A 19,655-nucleotide genomic window follows, 5' to 3' on the forward strand; every position below is an offset into this window, starting at 1 on the left:
ACACACACACACACACAGACACACACACACACACACACACACAGCCACACACACACACACACAGAGGAATAAATGTAATTTTTTAAAATACATTAGGGTTCTGGCTGCTCTCAAGAGACCCCAGAGAGCACAGCCTCCTCCTCTCTATCCTCCTTTCTAGGTTCTGCAACCTTTTTCTTTGAAACAGGGTTTTGTTTATTTGGAGATCAGAGGAGAGTGAGGAGGAGGCTGGATGAGAGGAGAAGAGACAAGGGTGGTCAGCTGAGGAAAGCTAGACTCCTCAGGCTCCATCTTCAATTCATGAACGACCTTTATTCTCTTCTCATTTATTTCTCATTTTATGACATCTCTCCCTCTATTTCTTATTTTTTAATTAATTAATTTATTTCAATTTGTTTGTTTGTTTACTTATTTATTTGAGGCAGGGTTTCTCTGTGAGCCCTGGCTGACTTGGAACTTGCTCTGTAGACCAGGCTGGCCTCAAACTCAGAGATCCTCCTGCCTCTGCAGAATGCCAGTGCCAGCTGGGCCCCCTCTTTTTTTAAATGTTGATATGATCTCTAATGCTCCCTTAGTTTCTTGTAAATTAGAAATTTCATCATTTCTTCTATTTGATGCTCTTAGCCTCCAGCTGAACAGGCTGCCCTGTTCTCTCTTCAGTTCTGTGCTGGTACTGTCACCTCAGTGCTGACAGAAGACGTTTAGGGATGTGAGCAGGGAGGTGGTGGTGCACGCCTTTAGTCCCAGCACTCTGGGAGGCAGAAGCAGGCTGATCTCTGTGAGTTCAAGGCCAGCCTGGTCTACAAATCCAGTTCAGAACAGCTTAGGCTACACAAAGAAACCCTGTCTCAGAAAAATAAAAAATTAAAACCCAGGTTCTCCCCACATTACCGCTGCCTGCCTCTGCCCAAGAAAACAAAAGGGCATGTTTGTGTTTGTAATGTCAAGTAGGACTGTCACATCCTACAGACTGAAATTGCCACCTCTCCAGCCATTACTCTGAGCCTCGACTTCAACCTCTGTGAACATCAGTCTTTTTGTGTCAGCAGGCTGTGCCACATGCAAAATATAAGTTCCATGATGTAAAACACAAGCGTTGTGGCAGGAGAGATGGCTCAGTGAATAAAAGTATTTGCCATGCAAGCATGAGGACCTGCAAACCCCCAGCGTGCACTGAAGGGCACATATGGGTACACACACACACACACACACACACACACACACCAGCATTGCTGCACACACCTGCAGCTCCTGTGTTAACAAAACAAACAAAAAGCAACTTTAAAATACCTGAAGAGATGGCTCAGCAGCTAAGAGTACCTGCTATTCTTGCAGAACACCTTAAAGGTTTGATTCAAACCTTTAATTCCAGTTCCAGGGGATCTGACACCCTCTTCTGGCCTGCACAAGCACCAGAAATGCACACTGTGCACTTACATTCACGCAAACAGGCAAATCATCTACACAAAATAAAAATAAATAAAATCTTTCAAAAACAAGCAACTCAGGCGTGGTGGCACACACCTTTAGTCCCAGAATTTGGGAAGCAGAGGCACCTGGATCTTGTGAGTTTGAGGTCATCCTGGTCTACATAGCAAATTCCAGGCCAGCCAGGGCTACATAGTGAGACCCTCTTGAAAAATAACAGCAAACCAGATGGTAGTGGCTCATGCCTTTAATCCCAACATTCAGGAGGCAGAGGCAGGTGGATCTCTGTGACTTTGAAGCCAGCCTGGTCAACAGAGTGAATTCTAGTGTGTCCATGGCTAAATAAAGAATTCTACTGAGCCATGTCTCCAGACCTTAGCTAGCCTTCTCTCTTTTTTCAAAGTCTTTTTTTTTTAATTTGGCTTATTTTATTTTATGCGTATGAGTGTGAGTCTTTCACCTGCTTAATGCATGTGCCACCTGCCAGCAGTGGTCAGAGAGGATGTCAGACATCCTGGGCCTGGAGCTGCAGATGCGTGCAGGCTGCCGAGTGGGTGCAGGGATTGAACCTGGGTTCCCTGCAAGAGCAACAAGTGCTCTCGGCCACTGAGCCAACTCCCCAGCCCTTAGGTAGCTTCCTTATTCAGCCAGGACCACCTGCCCGGGGAATTGTTCCACCCACAGTGAGCTGAGCCTTCTTAACCAGTTAACAATCAAAACAAATCCCCACAGACACGCCCCAGGCCAATCTTACCTGGGTAAGCCCTTGATTGAGACTCTTCTCAGGTGATTCTAGCCTTGTCAAGTTGACAATTAAGGGGGCTGGAGAGATGGCTCAGTGGTTAAGAGCACTGTCCGCTCTTCCAAATGGACCCGGGGTTCAATTCCCAGCACCCACATGGCAGCTCACAACTGTCTGTACCTCCAACTCCAAGGGATCTGACACCTTCACACATAAAATAAAACAAATTATTTAAAAAATTGACAATTAAAGCTAACTAGGAGACTGGGCCTCCGGTGTCTGGAACTTCACTTCTGCCCCAGGGGGCACACAAGTGCTGTGGTACTGAAGAGGGCTGTAACAGTCCCAAGGTTTGCATGGCCCAAGCCAAACCAGGTCATTTCCCTGCTGTCTGTCTCCTGCTTCTGGATCTGGGTGCTGTATCAGAGTCCCTTAAAGATGGGCCTGAGGAAGCTAGGTGCCATGGCACACACTGGTGAGAACAGACTGGACAGGCTGAGGCAGAAGGATTGTCAGTTCCAGGGCAGCCTGGCTGTTTAGTAACACCTGCCTCAAAACACCAACAAAAGAATGGGCCTGGGAAAGACTCGCTGGCCTTCCTGACAGCAGCCTTGGCTGACAGAGTAAATGCAAACATGGAGGGTCCGCATACTGTTGCTGAATCCTCCAGGTAGCGGGTCACTGCTCACACGCAGTCTCTCATCCTGCCACATTACAGTCCTGCCATCCCAACCTGAGCCTCAGTGACCCACGTGGCTGGGAGTGGGACTGGAGACATGCCACAACAAAGGTCATATCCTATGGGCTGGGGCTAGGGTGAAGAGGGCTGGCAGCCTCTGTCAGGTGCACCAGGGGCCTGGGCTCCTGTAACGGCCACTGGCTTTCTTGTCTGTCTCTGCTAGTAATGACATAGCACAAACTGGATATGGCTTAACAAAAGAGGTCTGTTTGCTCTGTGGTTTGGGACGGTCAAGACCATGAGGCACATCCGCTCATGACAGTCCCAGAAAAGAGTGGCATGTGGGGACAGAGGGAACGTGCTGGTCTCGTCTTTGTTTTATAGTTACCGGATCTAATCACAGAGATGCTATGAACATTAGGCCTCCTGGGCACGATAGTGCATGCCTGGAATCCCAGCACTCAGGAAGGCCCAGGCAGGTGGATCTCTGTGAATTAAGAGACCACCCTGTTCTATTACAAAGTGAGTCCAGGACAGCCAAGGCTACACAGAGAAACCTTGTCTTGAAAAAATCAAAAAATCATGCCACTGCCTCTCACCTCTCAACACTACATTAAACATTCCCCTCTTTTCTTTTCTCTCTCCCCCCCCCATACTTTGGCATTAGAACCCAAGGCCTTGTATGTGCTAGGCAAGGAAGTATCTGATTTTTATTTTTTATTTCTTTATTTTGGGTGCTGGGGATGGAAGCCAGGGATCTGGGTATGAAAAGCAAACGCTTCATTTAACAGCTGAGCTGCATCCCAGCCCTTCCTCTGGAGACGGGGTCTCTCACTCTCCAGGCCAACTTTGGACTTATTTTGTGATTCATTCATTCTCTGTCTCTCTTTTCCTCCTTCATCCTCTCTCTCACCCCTCCTCCTACACGTGTGTGTTATATGTGGCACGTGTATGTGCTGTATGTGCACATGAACACATGAGTGTCCTTGCCCATGAGTGGATGTGCCATGGCCAGCTATCTTTCCAACACCAGGTGCCATCCTTTGTCGCTTGCCCCTTGCTCATGTTTTAGCTGTGATTCTGGAAGTCCAAGCATTCTACGCCACATCTACCCACCCGGGCAGCAGGGGCATCCAGCAGTCTCCAGGACCTGCACGCTCCAGTGCTGGCATACAGCTGTGCACAGCTCTTCCCATGGCTGCTGGGCATCCAAAGTGAGGTCCTTGTGCGCACACAGCACATTCTCCTACCGCTCAGCCATCTCCTTAGCCCCAGGCACCAACTTTCAATCCCTTTGTGTCAGGCCCCCTAGGGCCAGGATGACAGGCTTACAACAGTCAGCTGTTTTTACAGGCTGGCCTGGAACAGCTGACCTTCCTGCCTCTACCTCCTGGGGCGGGGTTTACAGCCGTGGGCCACCACACCCAGTTCTGTCTGTTCCAATAACAGCTGTGTGTGGCCCAGCAACGGAGTACTCTCCTAGCGTGTGTGAGTCCTGGGGCAGGCCCTAGCGTGTGTGCACGCGCGCACACAGACACACATGCACACATGTCAGTGAGAAGATAAATTTTCCAGTCGGGCTGGAGCACCAGCAGGAGGCTCGGCAGGCAAAGCTGTTTGCTACCAAGCTTGGCGACCTGAATGGGGTACCTGGAACCCACACTGTGGAAGGGGAAAGCTGACTCCTCTGACTTGCACATGCCCACACACATAAAAACACAACGAATGTTATTTACATTTAAAAATAAATGCTATTTTAAAAGTTTACAAAAAGGCGAGGTGGGGCTGGGACGGCTCGGTGGTAAAGTGCTTGCTGTATAACCAGAACTTGTGTGGCGTTGGGTAGGTGGAGACAAGTGACTCTCTGGGGCACCGTTTCCAGCCACCCTAGCCTGGTGGGTGAACGCCAGCCCAGCGGGAAATCCTCTTTCAACAAACATGGCAGATGGCTCCTGAGAAACAGCCGCCAAGTCTCATGTCTGACCTCCACGTGAACCACACAAGTACACATGCCCATTCACATACTTAATATATATACACGTATATATGTGTGTGTGTTTATATATATATAATTTTTTTAACTACCTCACACTAGGGGCCAATTGTTACAGTGATGGATCATGCTCCAACCTAACGTCCCTGGTCCCACCATCAGCCTCAGTCGTGGAATAAGGGTGCTGTTTCAGACATTCTGGGTGTGCTTCAGTGGTGTAGCTCTTGCCTAGTATATGCAAGGTCAACCCAACACCCAAAACTCTCCGAAAACTCTGACGCCAACCTATACATGGACTTGAAATCTGGCCTGGGTCTAGGGAACAAAGCCACAGTAATGGCCTGAAGGTACTGGCCAAGGATTAGCAAACACCCAGGCAGGCGCTATGACTGTCACCCTATGGTGTCATGGAGGGGAAACTGAGGCAGTGGGAGGTAGCCAAGCCTAGGAACACAGTTTGTAAGTGGAGGCCAGAATGGTGATCCTGGCCCTTCCATGCCTCTGAGCCAGGCCTGTGGGTCCAGGCAGCGGCCCCACAGTCCCCTCAGAGGCCTGCTCTGTAGGTGTTCATCCCATATCGCTCCAATTTGCAGGCGGGGCTGACAAGCAGCAAATGGATGCAGAGCTCCGCAAGGAGATGATGGCCATTTGGCCCAACCTGTCTCAGAAGACCCTGGATCTGTTGGTCACACCTCACAAGTGTAAGAGCAACACCAGGGAGGGGCAGGGGAGGCTCAGAGACGGGCCTGGGCTGCGTGAGAACTGACCTGTCTTCCACAGCCACGGACCTCACGGTGGGTAAGATCTACGCGGCCATGATGATCATGGAGTATTACCGGCAGAGCAAGGCCAAGAAACTGCAGGCCATGCGAGAGGAGCAGGTATGCCATTGCTGGTGGTACTTGGGGTGGGGTGCCCGGTCTGTCTGTCCTCATGGAGACCAGCTGGGACAAGGAGTGTGGTGAGGCCAGGCCATTTCAACAACACCTGCCTAGACAACTTTCAGTCACCAACAGGCGCCTGGTGCTCGCCTGTGCCAGTCACTGCTTCAGGCCCTGCGGGACACCTGCCCCCAGGTGCTGGACATTCCAGCTCCGGAGATGCCAACAGCCTCACAGTGGCAAACAGTGCCATTGGGGAAAGTGGGTCCAATTGGCTAGAGCCAGGATGTGTGGTGTCAAGTGGATGGTCAGGGACACCCCCCGAGGAGGTAAGGTCTGAGCAAAGAGCTGAGGTAAAAAGGAGAGGGACCGGAGACTTGCTCTTAGCAGGTAGGAGCTAAGAGCAAGTGCTGCTCTGGCAAAGCCTGGGTTCAGTTGCCAACACCCCCACGGCATTGCACAGCCACCAGTAACTCCAGTTTCAGGGGATCCAGCCCTCCGCTGGCCTCTGTGGGCAGCTGATCATGTGTGGTATACACACACACACAAACATATACATAAAATAGTAAGATAATTTTTTTTCAAGACAGGGTTTCTCTGGGTAGCCTTGGCTGTCCTGGACTTGCCTTGTAGACCAGGCTGGCCTCAAACTCACAGAGATCCGCCTGCCTATGCGTCCCAGGTGTGCACCACCAGTCCCAGCGAAATAAAGATTTTTTTAAGGGAGCTGAAGACTAGATGTGATGGCGCATGCCTTTAATATCAGCACTAGGGAGGCAGAGGCAGGCAGAGCTCTATGAGTTTGAGGCCATCTGGGCTACAGAGCTAGTTCCAGGACAGCCAAGGCTACATAGGGAGCACTAGGCCATACCAAGACAACATAGTATAGTGAGAACCTGTCTCAGAGAGAACAAGAGAGAATGAAAATGGAAGGAAAAGAAAGAAAAGGGAGGGGCTGGGAAAGCTGGCTTAGCTGAGCACCAGATGCTCTTGCAGAGGACACGTGCTCAGTTCCCAGCTACTACCACAGTGGCCTACAGCCGTGTGTGACTTTAGCTCCTGGGGTCTTCAGGCATCAGGCATACAAGTGGTGAACATATATGCATGCAGGTAGAAGACTCATACACATAAAATAACAGGGCATTTTTTTTAAATGAAGGGGGTCACACATGGTGGCATATTGCCTTTAGCCCCACCACTAGGGAGGCAAAGGCAAGCAGATCCTCTGTGAGTTCAAGATCACCAGATAGAAAGAAATGGAGAGGTTTAAACCCAATGGAAGACATTTGTTGTGTGACCGAAATTTCCCTGGAAAGATAAGAACACTCACCCCAGATAGGGATCCCGCAACAGACCAAAGTACAAATGCCACCAAAGTCCAACATGGTGAACCATGAGTTCTGTTGGGGTCAATTATGAAGCAGAAATGAATCAACAGCAGCACAGCACCACCCACCCCGTGTGGATGACAGTTCACGACAGCTGGGAACCTGGAGAAACAGCCTGCAAGCAGCTCAGCAGGTTGGAAAGTCTTTTCCAGGTGGCTCGGTTGGACTAAACCTCTTCCAGGCAGCTCTGCCGGTTCCTGTTTCTTCTAGGGGTGCACTCTTATCTCAGGGTCTTTGGTGCAGCTTGCTTCCTCTGAGAGTGACTTTACTATTTTATTACTTACTCAGGCGGAGAGCGGTTAGGTGAATCTGGTCAGTTTCAGGGACTTCCTTAAGCTATTTAGAGTTGTTTACCTGTGCCTTAATGGACTTCCCTGCAGGATGGAATATTTCAATCTCAGAAGACACTGTTACACAACAGCTTTCCATGCAGAGAGCAGCCTTTAGAAAGGCTCTGGGGCTGGACTTTGCCTTATGAGTTTGGGAAATATTGATGGGGTCACAGTAACAGAACACAGCAAGAGTGTGGGAAGAGACAAGAGTTGGAGAGTACAGGCCTAAACCCTGAAGACTGCAGGGTGAACTCTGGCTTTTATTCCAAATCACATGGGAGCAGAAGTGGGGTCTAAGTGCAGAAGGGACTATCCACTGGGTGCTCGCTGGCGCCCTCTGGTGGCTGTACGTGGGAGAAATGCTGGCGCCCTCTGGTGGCTGTATATGAGAAAAAGGCACAGAGCCATTTCTGTTCTGGTTGGAGGGGTGTGAATGGTAAAGGGTTAGGTGATGAATGGTTTATGGATGAATTTGGGTGGAAGACACATAGATAGAACTTGATTGCATGGCTCTCCAGCATGAACTTCGTAGATGACAGCATTGTGTCACAATGTCAAAAGTTGAACAATGTCTGGAGAAATAGTTCAGTGGGTAAAGGCCTTAAGGAACTGAGTTCCATTCTCAGTGGCATGTGTCTATGCACAAAAACTGGCACACAAAATAAGTAAGTTTAAGTAAAAGGTTTTTAAAAAGCTAATTAGGACATCCAGGAAGCAGAGGCAGGCCGATCTGTATGAGTTCCAGGACAGCCAGAACTCTTTTGAGAGAGCCTCCCTCAAAAGAAGGAAGAAGGGCACAGTAGCTGACAGATCAGACCTACCTGTGTGTACGTGGGTGCCAAGAAGGACCTGTTGGGCTGGAGAGTGGTGTAGTCCTGATATACAAGGCCCTGGGTTTGACTGCCAGCATTACAGGGTCAGACTCAGCTTCCGGCAGGTGCTCCCTCTGTCCTCAGCCCCCTTACACTCACTGCTTTCTTCTCGCCCCAGAACCGGACACCACTCATGTTCCAGCGCATGGAGCCTCCATCGCCAACACAGGAGGGAGGACCCAGCCAGAACGCCCTGCCCTCCACTCAGCTAGACCCAGGAGGAGGCCTGTGAGTATCCATCTGGGCAACTGTGGATGGGTGTCAGGCTCCAGCTTCCAAGGCCCAGAGGATGCACACCCTTTCTGGCCTCTGCCCTGGTGCAGGATGGCTCAGGAAAGTGGCATGAAGGAGAGCCCGTCTTGGGTGACCCAGCGGGCCCAAGAGATGTTCCAGAAGACTGGCACCTGGAGCCCAGAGCGAGGGCCACCCAGCGACATGCCCAGCAACCAGCCCAACTCGCAGGTGCGGCTCCCCTCCCCAAGCTGGGCAGCTCAGGCAGAAGGGGCCCTGGAGAAGACTCCGCACACAGTCAGGCCCCAGACTCACCCTACCTCACCCTCTGCCTGACAGTCTGTGGAGATGCGGGAAATGGGTACGGATGGCTACTCAGACAGCGAACACTACCTCCCCATGGAAGGCCAGGCCAGGGCCGCCTCCATGCCCCGCCTCCCAGCAGAGAACCAGGTGAGAGCTTGCAGGGTTCTGGGCCTGAGGACCCTGTGCCTTTCTCTTGGGGACCCTGGCCTGGATAGGGTCAGAGGGGAATACCCTTTCCTGACTCAGAGCCAGAGAGAGAAGGGGCACCCTTGCAGAGCATAGCAGTCAGTGCCAAGTGCCTTTCTGCCCCTGTTTAGGAGCACAAAGAGCAATGGAGTGGGTTTGGGGAGGGCTGGGTCCGGTTCTGTTGACAGATGCCTTTGGGAATCCCTGCCTTGGCAGCATATGACGGGTCTCACACTCAGGAGGCTGAGGAAAGAGGAGTTCCAGGCCAGCTTAGGCTACAGATCTGGACCATGTCTCAAAACAAACAACATGGCTTACATCTATGATCCCAGCACTTGGGAGGCGGAAACAGGAAGATCTGGAGTTGGAGGCCAGGCACCACTATGTAGCTAGCTTGAGGGCCGCCTGAACTATGTGAGACTCTGTCTCAAAACAAAACTTAGGAATCCTTACTGCCAGCTGGAGAGGTGACTCACCCGGTAAGCCACTGCTGCTCTTGCAGACCTGACTGATTGCCAGCACCTATACTACGACAGCTCAGAGCCTCCTGGAGCTGGAGCTCCAGGGCAGCCAGTGCCCTTCTGTGGCCTTCCCAGGTGCACAAACTCCCAGTCACATATACAAATAAGAACTTTTTTTTTTTTTTTTTTTTTTGGTTTTTGGTTTTTTGAGATAGGGTTTCTCTGTGTATCTGTGTAGCCTTGGCTGTCCTATACTCGCTTTTGTAGACCAGGCTGGCCTCTAACTCACAGAGATCTACCTGCCTCTGCCTCCCCGAGTGCTGGGATTACAGGTGTGTACCACTGCGCCTGGCAAGAAACTAATTTTTAATTTTTAAAAAGGAAAATAGAACCCTTACTCCAAAGCTGGAGCTGGAGTTCATGGTATCTCCTGTGCTTAGCAAGGGCAGACCTCGTTCCATCACAGCCAAAACATGGCCCTGCTACCCATGCACTTCACACATGCCACTTGCTCACATGCACAAGCGCCGGTGTGCTACCCTAGTGACAGGCATGCTCGTGTGCACGCACACGGCCTGCCGCCTTCAGGAATAAGGCATGTCCGAAAATCTGAAGGCAGAGTCCGGGTGGGCATGGGATGGCTGGACATATATTCTGTCACGTGTCTGGGGGTGGTGTGTACCTGGTATGTGTGTCTCAGTGTGGCTGCTTCTCCTAGCTACTTCAGCCCCTTATAGGGAAGGCAGATCCCCACGGGGAAGGGGGAACAAGCATGCCTGGCTACTGCGCAGTAGGAGGTGGGGACAAACCCCAGGCTGCCACTGAGGACAAGGAAGGGCAGGCGGGGCAGGCATGCCTGGCTGGGACAGCTCGCCCTGCGTTATGGAGCATACTCGCTGCGCCTGGCTGGGTTGTCATGGCCCAAGGGTCTGGCCTCTGGCTGCTGTGACCTTGGGGTGCATGTAGCTGCCCCATCCCTTCTGTCAGGCCTGGCCTGCTGGTCCCAAAACAGAGATGAGCCAAGCTGGGCTGATGGCCACCTGGAAGCTTTGAGCTGAAGCTGGAGCGAGGCGGGGGAGGGGTGCTGGGCCGAAGCGCATCGCATGAAATGGGCCAGGAGCCTGTGGCCTTGCAGTCCCATCTGTCGGTCTCGTGTCTCTGCCATCTGTCTGTCTCTTGTTTCTTCTGTGCCCATTGTGGGGGACAGCCAGCGGGTCCTGGGGCACCCCTCACTCAACACCAGAAACTTTAACCTCTCTCTACCCACCACCTCCTCCATGCACCACCCCCCACCTCACCATCCCTTTGGCCTTTTATATTTATTTCCTTCTTTCTGTTTTTTTTCTGTGTGCGCCATCCTGTGGGGCTGGGACAGAGGAGAAGGGGCCGGCCACGTGGAAATAACCTCAGTGTATGTACCGCGCCCGGCCAGCTTGGCTCCAGCCCCTCTCCCTCCCTGCCCTGTCTGTGAAAGTTCCCACCATCTCCCCCCTGCCCTCCCCCCCGCCCTTTCATTGCAGACCCCACCCCTCCCCATGGAGCCCCTTCCTCATGTGTTGTGTCCTGTGTGTCAAGGGCCACACTGCACCCCACTTCGTCTTCAGAGTCTCCAAGAGGCCGAACTGCCCGTCCTACCCCTTTCTTGGGGGGTCTGTCTCTCCAACTCCACCAGTGACCACTGGCTTACTGCGTCAGGTCCCTTTAGCTCCTTCCTTGGACTGGGTCCGGCACATCAGAGTTGGACCAGGCCTGGTCCAGTTGGCCCTGTCTTCTTCTGCTACAGAGAACTGAAGACTGTCCATGGCAGAGCAAGACCAAGGATTGTGGGACAGTAAATGCAGACTCAGAATGATCTCCTGTATCTCTACTGCCAGGGCAGCCCAGCCCAGCCTGGGTGATAGGAACCAGAGTTGGGGGTGGGGGTGAGGGTCAGGAGAGTTGGACCAAGGAGAAGCAGGGCTCCCAGGCTTGCACTCTGCAAGCGGAGCATGCTTCTTGCCAGCCAGGCTGAACACCAGGGGCTCCTGAAAAGCAGGACAGGGGGTCAGCCAGGGGCTTCTGGCCACAGCCCAGCATATCCCCTAACAAGTAGCCAAAGTCCTGTCAGTGGGACTTAAGAACCCTTGCTGCCAGCAAGCCAGACTCACACACACACACACACACACACTGCACCCCTGGACACAGTCCCTGGATGCTCACGCATCCTGGTTCTGTCACCAATCTGCCAAGCACCAGCTACAGGGCTGGAAGGCACAGGCTACAAAAGTGCTGACCGCTAACTCTGCCCACATCTGTGGCCCTCCCCCAGACCATCTCTGATACCAGCCCCATGAAGCGCTCAGCCTCTGTGCTGGGACCCAAAGCCCGGCGCCTAGATGACTACTCCCTAGAGAGAGTGCCCCCTGAGGAGAACCAGCGCTACCACCAACGCCGCCGGGACCGTGGCCACCGCACCTCCGAGCGTTCTCTGGGCCGCTACACTGATGTGGACACAGGTGAGTGCCAGGGGACCCAAAACAGAGCATCCACAAAGAAACAGAAGGCCGGGGAGGAGGAGGTTGATACCAGCATGGGAGAAGCTGGAGAGAGAGGGTTAGGATCTGGGAATGGAGGCAAGCCAACCATAACACATACCCACATACTCCAACTCACAAAGGGACGAAGGAGCCGGGCGTGGTGGCACATGCCACTAACTCCAGCACTCAGGAGGCAGAGGTAGGAGGATCTCTGAGTTTTAGCCTAGCCTGGTCTACAGAACAAGTTCCAGGAGAGTTGAACCTACACAGAGAAGCCCTGTCTTGAAAACCCAAAAAGAAAGAAAGAGGGCTGAAGGGATGGTGGCTCAGCAGTTGAGAACACTGACTGCTCTTCCCGAGGACCCAGGTTCAATTCCCAGCACCCACATGGGCCACTCACACCTGCCTCTTAACTCCAGTTCCCAGGAGAGCTGACACTTTCACAAAGACATGCATGCAGGCAAAACACCAATGCGCATAAAATAAAAATGATAAATTATTAGAGAGAGAGGGCAGAGGCTAGGTGCTATCTCTGGGGTAGAGCTGTTGGTTGCCACACAAGCGTGAGGACCTGACTTAGGACCACCAGCACCATCTACAAAGCCATGTGTGGCAGTGTATGTGTGTGAGGCAGTTCACATCTGCTGGGAAGGAAGAAACAGCTAGGCCCCTCGTGCTCACAGGCTAATCAGCCTGAGCCACTCAGAAGCCCAGACACAGAGGCACTGTCTTTGGAAAAACAAGGTAGAGGCCGGAGAGGCTCCAAAGGTAAAGCAGCTCCCACGCAAGCATGAGGACCTGAGTTCATAAGGAGCAGGGCAGAGCAGTGCATATCTGTAACCCCAGCCCTCCTAAGGGGGATGGGGGCTGGAGACAGCAGATCCCCGGAGCTTCAAACAGGATAGACTAGGAGGGCCAACACCCAGTATCGTCCCAACCTCCACATACCTTTGTGACATTTGCACACTCACACACAAGTACACACAGTATATACACCAACATAAATAAATAAAGAAGTCTGATTTATTTAGTTCGTGACAAGATCTCACTATGTAGGCCTAGTCGGCCTGGAACTCTAGGATTAAAGGCATGCCCCGGCTGTTTGTTTAGTTAGGTTTTTTGTTGGTTGTCTTTTCCCCAAGAGACAGGGTTTCTCTATGTAGCCGTGGCTATGTTGGAACTCACTCTGTAGACCAGGCCAACTTCAAACTCAGAGATCGGCCTGCCTCTGCCACCTGGGTGCTGGGATTAAAGGTGTGTGCCACCATGCCCAACTGTTTTATTTTTCCAATTCGTGTGTGTGTGTGTGTGTGTGTGTGTGTGTGTGTACGTATGTGTATGTCTATGACCTAGAGAGGTTTTAAGCATGGGTGCAGCTAACTTACATCCTCAGCAAGAACAGCACTTTTTTTTTTTTTTTCTGTTGAGACAAAGTTACAGGATTTCTCTATGTAGCCTTGGAGTGTCCTGGACTCTCTTTGTAGACCAGGCTAGCCTGAACTCACAGAGATCCCCGTCTCTGCCTCCTGAGTGCTGGGATCAAAGGTGTGAGCCACCTCGGCCACCAAGTCAGGCTGCAGCAGACACTCTTAACTACCGAGCTCTGACGGCACACGACCCCACCCCCAATTACAACAAAAGGAAGGTGAACAGCTCCCGAGGAACAACGCCCAGGTTAATCTCCGGCCTGCACACTGTGGTGCACACACGCATATCAACAGACACACACACACAGAGAAATGTTAAAATGCTAAGAGGAAGAAAAGAGGCTAGGTCGGTGTGTCTGGGGCTGTTCCTATTCAACACTAAGAAAAGGGATGGGCCAAGCAAGGTGGCTTAGCCTGTAAAGGCATTTGCTGCCAAGCCTGAAGACAGGAGTTTGATTCCTGGAACTTTTGAGGTCGAATGTCACACTTTCAGATAAGTGCCACCGCGGGAGGGTGTACGAGCTGAAAACAAATGTTCAAAAACGTAGGTGGGGGGGAATGAGAGAGACTAGGAAGGAAACCAGGGGCTGCAGCACTGAGCCTGGGGACCCTCCACGCCCGGCCTCCCCGACTTCTCCCTTCCCTTCTGGGGCCTGTTCCTCCTCCCTCACCATCACCTCCCACTTAGGCCTGGGGACAGATCTGAGCATGACCACCCAATCGGGTGACCTGCCTTCCAAAGATCGGGACCAGGACCGGGGCCGGCCCAAGGACCGGAAGCATCGGCCGCACCACCACCACCACCACCACCACCATCATCCCCCAGCCCCCGACCGAGAGCGCTACGCACAGGAGCGACCGGACACAGGCCGGGCGCGGGCCCGGGAGCAGCGCTGGTCCCGCTCGCCCAGCGAAGGTCGGGAGCACACGACACACAGACAGGTGCGTGTGGCAGGCCCAGACTGACCCGACGGGGCGGGCGGGGCGGGGCTGCAGCGGATGGGAAGGACCGGGGTGGGCGTGGGAGGTGCCCGGGGCGGGGCGCGGGTAGCCCGCTGCTCTCGCTGTCCCCTCGGCCCGGCCTCCCTGCGACTCGAGTCCTGCGGACGCCTGTGAGTGACTTCGGAAACTTACGAAGCTCGTTTCTCGTTTCTCTCCTCACTGTTGTGTTGGTTTGCCCGTCCCCCCTCCCCGCCTCTCCGTCCCGCCGCCCGCCCGCCCTCCCGTCTGTGTGTCCCCGTGTGCTCCTGGTCGGTCCGTGGTATCTTTGCTTTTGATTTCCTTTGTTTCGATTTTCGTGTAGGGCAGTAGTTCCGTCAGTGGAAGCCCAGCCCCCTCTACGTCCGGCACCAGCACGCCGCGGCGCGGCCGCCGCCAGCTCCCCCAGACCCCCTGCACCCCGCGGCCGCTTGTGTCCTACTCGCCGGCTCCGCGCAGGCCTGCGACGCGCAGGCTGGCGGGCCCCGCAGCGCCCCCTGGCGGCTCGCCGAGAGGGTGCCGCCGTGCGCCGCGCTGGCCCGCGCATGCGCCTGAGGGCCCGCGGCCGCGCGGCGCCGACTACCCCGAGCCCGACGACCCGCGCGAGCAGCCAGGGGGCGCGCACGAGCCCGCGCCGCGGTCGCCCAGGACTCCGCGCGCCGCGGGCTGCGCGTCACCGCGCCACGGCCGCAGGCTGCCCAATGGCTACTACGCGGGGCACGGCGCGCCGCGGCCGCGCACAGCCCGCAGGGGCGCGCACGACGCCTACAGCGAGAGCGAGGACGACTGGTGCTAAGCCGCCCCGCCCCCCGCAGCGCCCGCCCCGCGCGGGCGCGCCGCAAACGATAAACAATACCGTTTTTAAAAAAGAAAACCGGGGAGAAAAACAAAAAATAGCTTCTATTGATGAGTTTTATCATCTCAATTGAATCTTTCCTTTTCCCGGTGAACGAAACCGAGGTGGCTGCGAGCCGGAGGGACGGCTGCACGCCCCACACACTTCTCAGACCCACGGGAGTGCTTGCGGGCCACGCCAAACTTACTACTGCCTGCAGAGATCAACTACAAGAAAATAACACTAACAGTTTTTAAAAGGACAAAAAAAAGTTTTTCCCCCTGACATTTGGTCCTGCTTGAAATAACAAAAGAAAGAAGAGAAAAAATGACCACCGCCACCGATTCCCTTGCTTCTTTTTTTCCTTTATCTTTTTAAAAACTTTTTTTTTCTTTTTTTCCTATCTTGTTTGAAAAACGTGGGCTTGGGACTGTGAAATATTGCATGACATTAAAAAGAACAAAAAAAAAAATAAAAACGAAAAAACTTGAATCCAAGGGCTTCTGAACTGGAGTGGTCTTTGTCCCTTGACCAAGATGCCATGCAAGTTACTCTTGGGAAATGAAAGGAGGGGGGTCAGTGAGAGAAACGCGCTGGGGCATCGCTGGGAAGCAGAGCCCACAGGTACCATGAACGGCCCTGGGTTTACTCCCAGGTAAGGGCAGCTGTGACTCCTTGAGAGTGACCCCTGCAGGACAGAGGCTCGCCCCTGGCTGTGCCCAGCCTCTGCTGCCACCCACTGTGCTCACCCTGACCTCTGGTTCTTGAGTTCCTCAATCTGCCTCACCCGGGGAGAACTGGTGGGGGTGGGGGAAGGTCAAAGATCTGAGCAGTCTGTGGAAGGGTTACGGGTCGTCAGAGCAGTGAGTGGAACCAGGATTTCTTTTTTTCAGATGTATTGTTTACTTATGTATCAGTGAGTTTGTGCATATGTGCAGGTGCCCTCTGAGGCCAGAAGAGGCGCTGGATCCCTGGAGCCGGAGTTAGAGGGTCCTCTAACCCGGCTGTTGAGACACTGAGCTTAGTCCTTTGAAAGCCATCTTCTGACTCATGTCTTCAGCCCCCACCCCCCAAATCTCCCGTCCCCACCAGGGTTTTTACACAAGGATGACCTCCTCACCCTGCATTCACCTACCTCATCCAGTTTGCTGTCTACACAATCATTGCAGCCTTCCGTGGCCGCACACAAGCAGGTGGTAAGAGGCCCCTGTCTAGCCCCCAGGCTCCCGGATCTCACCCTGTCTTTGCCTGTTTAGAAAAGACTCTGTGAATATGGCTTGTATCTATAAAACTGCAGATTAGGTGAGAGGAACCTTTGTTCACACAACGTCAGGTGCCCCTTTCAAGTTCTCTGGCCTGATGGGGCAACTTCCGGTCCTCTGTGTCTGAGTGTGCAGGGTGTGTGTGCATATAGGAGTGCCTGCACGTGGGTTCTGTGGGGCCATGCAGTTGAGGACTAACTGCCTTCTTTTACCATTAACCACCTTTTCGGGTTTTGGCTTTGGTTTGGTTGGTTGGTTGTTCTTTTGGTTTTTCAAGACAGGGTTTGTCTGTGTAGCAGAGCCACGGCTGCCCTGGACTCGCTCTGTAGACCAGGCTGGCCTGGAACTCACATGGATCCACCTGCCTCTGCCTCCCGAGTGCTGGGATTCCAGGAGTGTGTCACCACAGTTGGCTCACTTTTTGTTTTGTCTTGTGAGATGGAGTTTATGTAAGCCCTGGCTGTACCGGAACTCCCTGTGTAGACCAGGCTGACCTCCACCTCACGGAGACCTGCCTGCCTCTGCTTCCCAGTGCTGGAGTTCCAGGCGTGCGCCACCACCTCCCTGGCACATACTTAAATTTTTAACAGTCATTTGGCTGAGGGATTGTTACTACCACCCAGCCTTGACATCATATTTTCAAAACTTGATGGGCTTTGTAACCTTTAGCATGCGGTTTAACTTCTCTGTGCCCCTACTCCTCTTTAGTAAAATGGAAATAATAGAACTGGACACACACTGTGTGTCTGTATGTGTGTATGTTTTCATTTTGTGATGTACAAAACGTGAGCTGTGTTCTGATAAAACATTTTTCATGAAATGCCAGCATGGGAGAGTGTTGAAGTGGCTCAGCAGCAGCCAGAGCACGGACTGCTCTCCCAGAGGATCTGGGGTCCGTTCCTAGCACCCAAAAGGCAGTGTAGAGCCTTCTGTAAGTCCATTCCCCCAGGGATGGAATGATCCCTTCTGGCCTCTGCAGGCACTGCCTGCTCATGATACCCTGACATAAATGCAGGCACACACACAAAATAAATTAAAAAATTAAGCTGAGTAAATGTAAGTCAGGAACCTGGGCTGATGGAACAGGTCCTGATCTTAGCCACTCAAGAGGCTGCACCAGGAAAATCTTTTTTGTTGTTGTTTTGTTTCTGGTTTTCGAGATAGGGTTTCTTTGTGTAGCTTTGGCTAGCCTAGGCTTGCTTTGTAGACCAGGCTGGCCTGGAACTCACAGAGATCCACCTGCCTCCCTGAGTGCTAGGATTACAGGCGTGCACCACTGCACCTGGCAAGCAGGAAGATCCTTTAAACTTAGAAGCTCAAGAAGAGCCTGGGCATCACAGCAAGACCCTGTCTCAAAATGATGGGGTGGCAGTGTCTGCCACCCAGCCTGACGGTCTGAGTTTAATCCCTGGCATCCGCGTGGTGGAAGGAGGGAGCTGAGTCCTGCGAGTTGTTCTCTGACGAGCTCTGAAAGGAGGAGTCTCTGGGTGTGGCAGTGCTCCTCCTGTTGAGCAGTGCCAGGCCGCGCCAAATGCGGCCTGAACATGCATATGCAGTTGCCACAGGCGCATTGGGCCTCCCAGGCGACATGGAACCGACCCGAAGCAGGAGAATGAGGGCAGCAGGCAGAGCCGCCTTATCACACGGGGCCTCTAAATGGCACGTGCGTGTCTGTAGCCGAGGTAGTCCAGAGGTGGCCCAGCAAGCCGTCTCACCGTGAGGATACCAGACCAGCATCACCAATCTTTGGCTGCCAGCTTCAAGCAGGGTGCCAGCGACAGTACGACCTCCCCAGGATCGGGACGTCCGTAGAGTATGGAGTTTTGGGTGACCGTGTCTCCTGCTCTCACCTACCTCTACCAGACCACACAGCTGAAATTTGGCCCAGAAATCCACCTCTCAGAGCCAATGTCCCTGCCTCCAAGATCCCTTCCTCCACCTTAGACAGCACAGCCACAGTGTATCCCCTAACTGGGATGCAGTTTTCCCCGCAGCCAGAGCCAGGGTCTACCTCCTGTCTCCCAGGTGACTGGTCATTCTCTTTGCCCGCTTGTCTGAGATTCTCTATTTCTCCTGTCCTAGCTCAATGCCAGTAAGTACCATGGAAGACTCAGGAAAGCTGCCGTGCTTAGATAGCCATTAGTGAGAACTCACTCATCTAAGCACAGAGACAGAAAGACAGCAGAGATTCCTGGAGGCATAAAGAGGACAAACAGGAAAGTTGACGATTAATGAGGGCAGGACACAGGTTGCACAAGAATGTGCTTAATGTCATTGAACCAGCCTGACAATAATTAAAATGCTCACATCTCTTCACATTTATTTATTTACAGACGTGTGTTCGTGTACCCATGCTACAGCAGATATTTTAAAGTCAGAGGACAGCGCATGGGGGTCAGTTCTCGCCTACCAAGTAGGTCCAAAGGATTCAACTTGGCAAGCACCTTTACAGAACCCGCTCCTAAAATGACCAATTTTATGGGATGCATTTTTGTTATTTAGGCTTGGATTCAGCACTGAGGATTGAACCAAGAGCCTCCTACATATCAAGCAAGTGTGCCATGCCACCTCTGACCTACACCCCAAGTTGCCCGGACTGCCCTTAAACTGGAAATCCTCTTGCCACCTCCTAAATGGCTAGGATTACAGACACCACTAGACCAGCTGTGATGTATGATTTAAACTGGGACAAAAAGCTCATTAAGGTTAGGTGGAGTGGCTCACTCTTATAATCTCAATATTTGGGACAGAAGAAGAAGCATCTTCGGGTTCGAGGCCAGCCTGGTCTACACAGCGAGTTAAAGGTCAGCCAGAGCTACATAGCAAGACCCTGTCTCAAAGAACCAAAAATAGGGGCTGGAAAGATGGCTCAGTGGTTAAGAGCACCGTCTGCTCCTCCAAAGGACCTGGGTTCAGTTCCCAGCACCCACATGGCAGCTCAGAACTGCAGCACCAATTCCAAGGAACCTGACACCTTCACCTTCGCACCAATGCACATAAAATTAAATAAATCGTTTTTTAAAATAGACAAACACAAACAATAAAGCCTTCTATAATCTGCTCTAATGAATCACACTTGTAATCTGTAGTCCTAGCACTTAGGAAGCTGAGACAGGAGAATAAGCAGTGTGAGTCTAA

General features: G+C 52.7%; 1 protein-coding gene across 1 annotated transcript in view; it reads left to right on the plus strand.

The window, feature by feature from the left end:
- Positions 1–15,752, plus strand: part of Cacna1a (calcium voltage-gated channel subunit alpha1 A) — a 211,060-nt gene extending 195,308 nt beyond the window's left edge. The window contains exons 40-49 of the mRNA XM_055620955.1: positions 5,436–5,543; positions 5,623–5,723; positions 8,434–8,543; positions 8,639–8,777; positions 8,886–8,999; positions 10,875–10,910; positions 11,808–11,994; positions 14,131–14,384; positions 14,746–14,883; positions 15,035–15,752. Of these exons, the coding sequence (XP_055476930.1) occupies positions 5,436–5,543; positions 5,623–5,723; positions 8,434–8,543; positions 8,639–8,777; positions 8,886–8,999; positions 10,875–10,910; positions 11,808–11,994; positions 14,131–14,384; positions 14,746–14,883; positions 15,035–15,349 (1,502 nt within the window). The 3' untranslated portion in view covers positions 15,350–15,752. The remainder of the gene's footprint in view (positions 1–5,435; positions 5,544–5,622; positions 5,724–8,433; positions 8,544–8,638; positions 8,778–8,885; positions 9,000–10,874; positions 10,911–11,807; positions 11,995–14,130; positions 14,385–14,745; positions 14,884–15,034) is intronic.
- Positions 15,753–19,655: the final 3,903 nt, after the last annotated feature.

Source organism: Psammomys obesus, unplaced genomic scaffold (assembly GCF_907164565.1).
Source record: "Psammomys obesus unplaced genomic scaffold, mPsaObe1.curated_primary_1811, whole genome shotgun sequence".
Classification (NCBI taxonomy): Eukaryota; Metazoa; Chordata; class Mammalia; order Rodentia; family Muridae; genus Psammomys; species Psammomys obesus.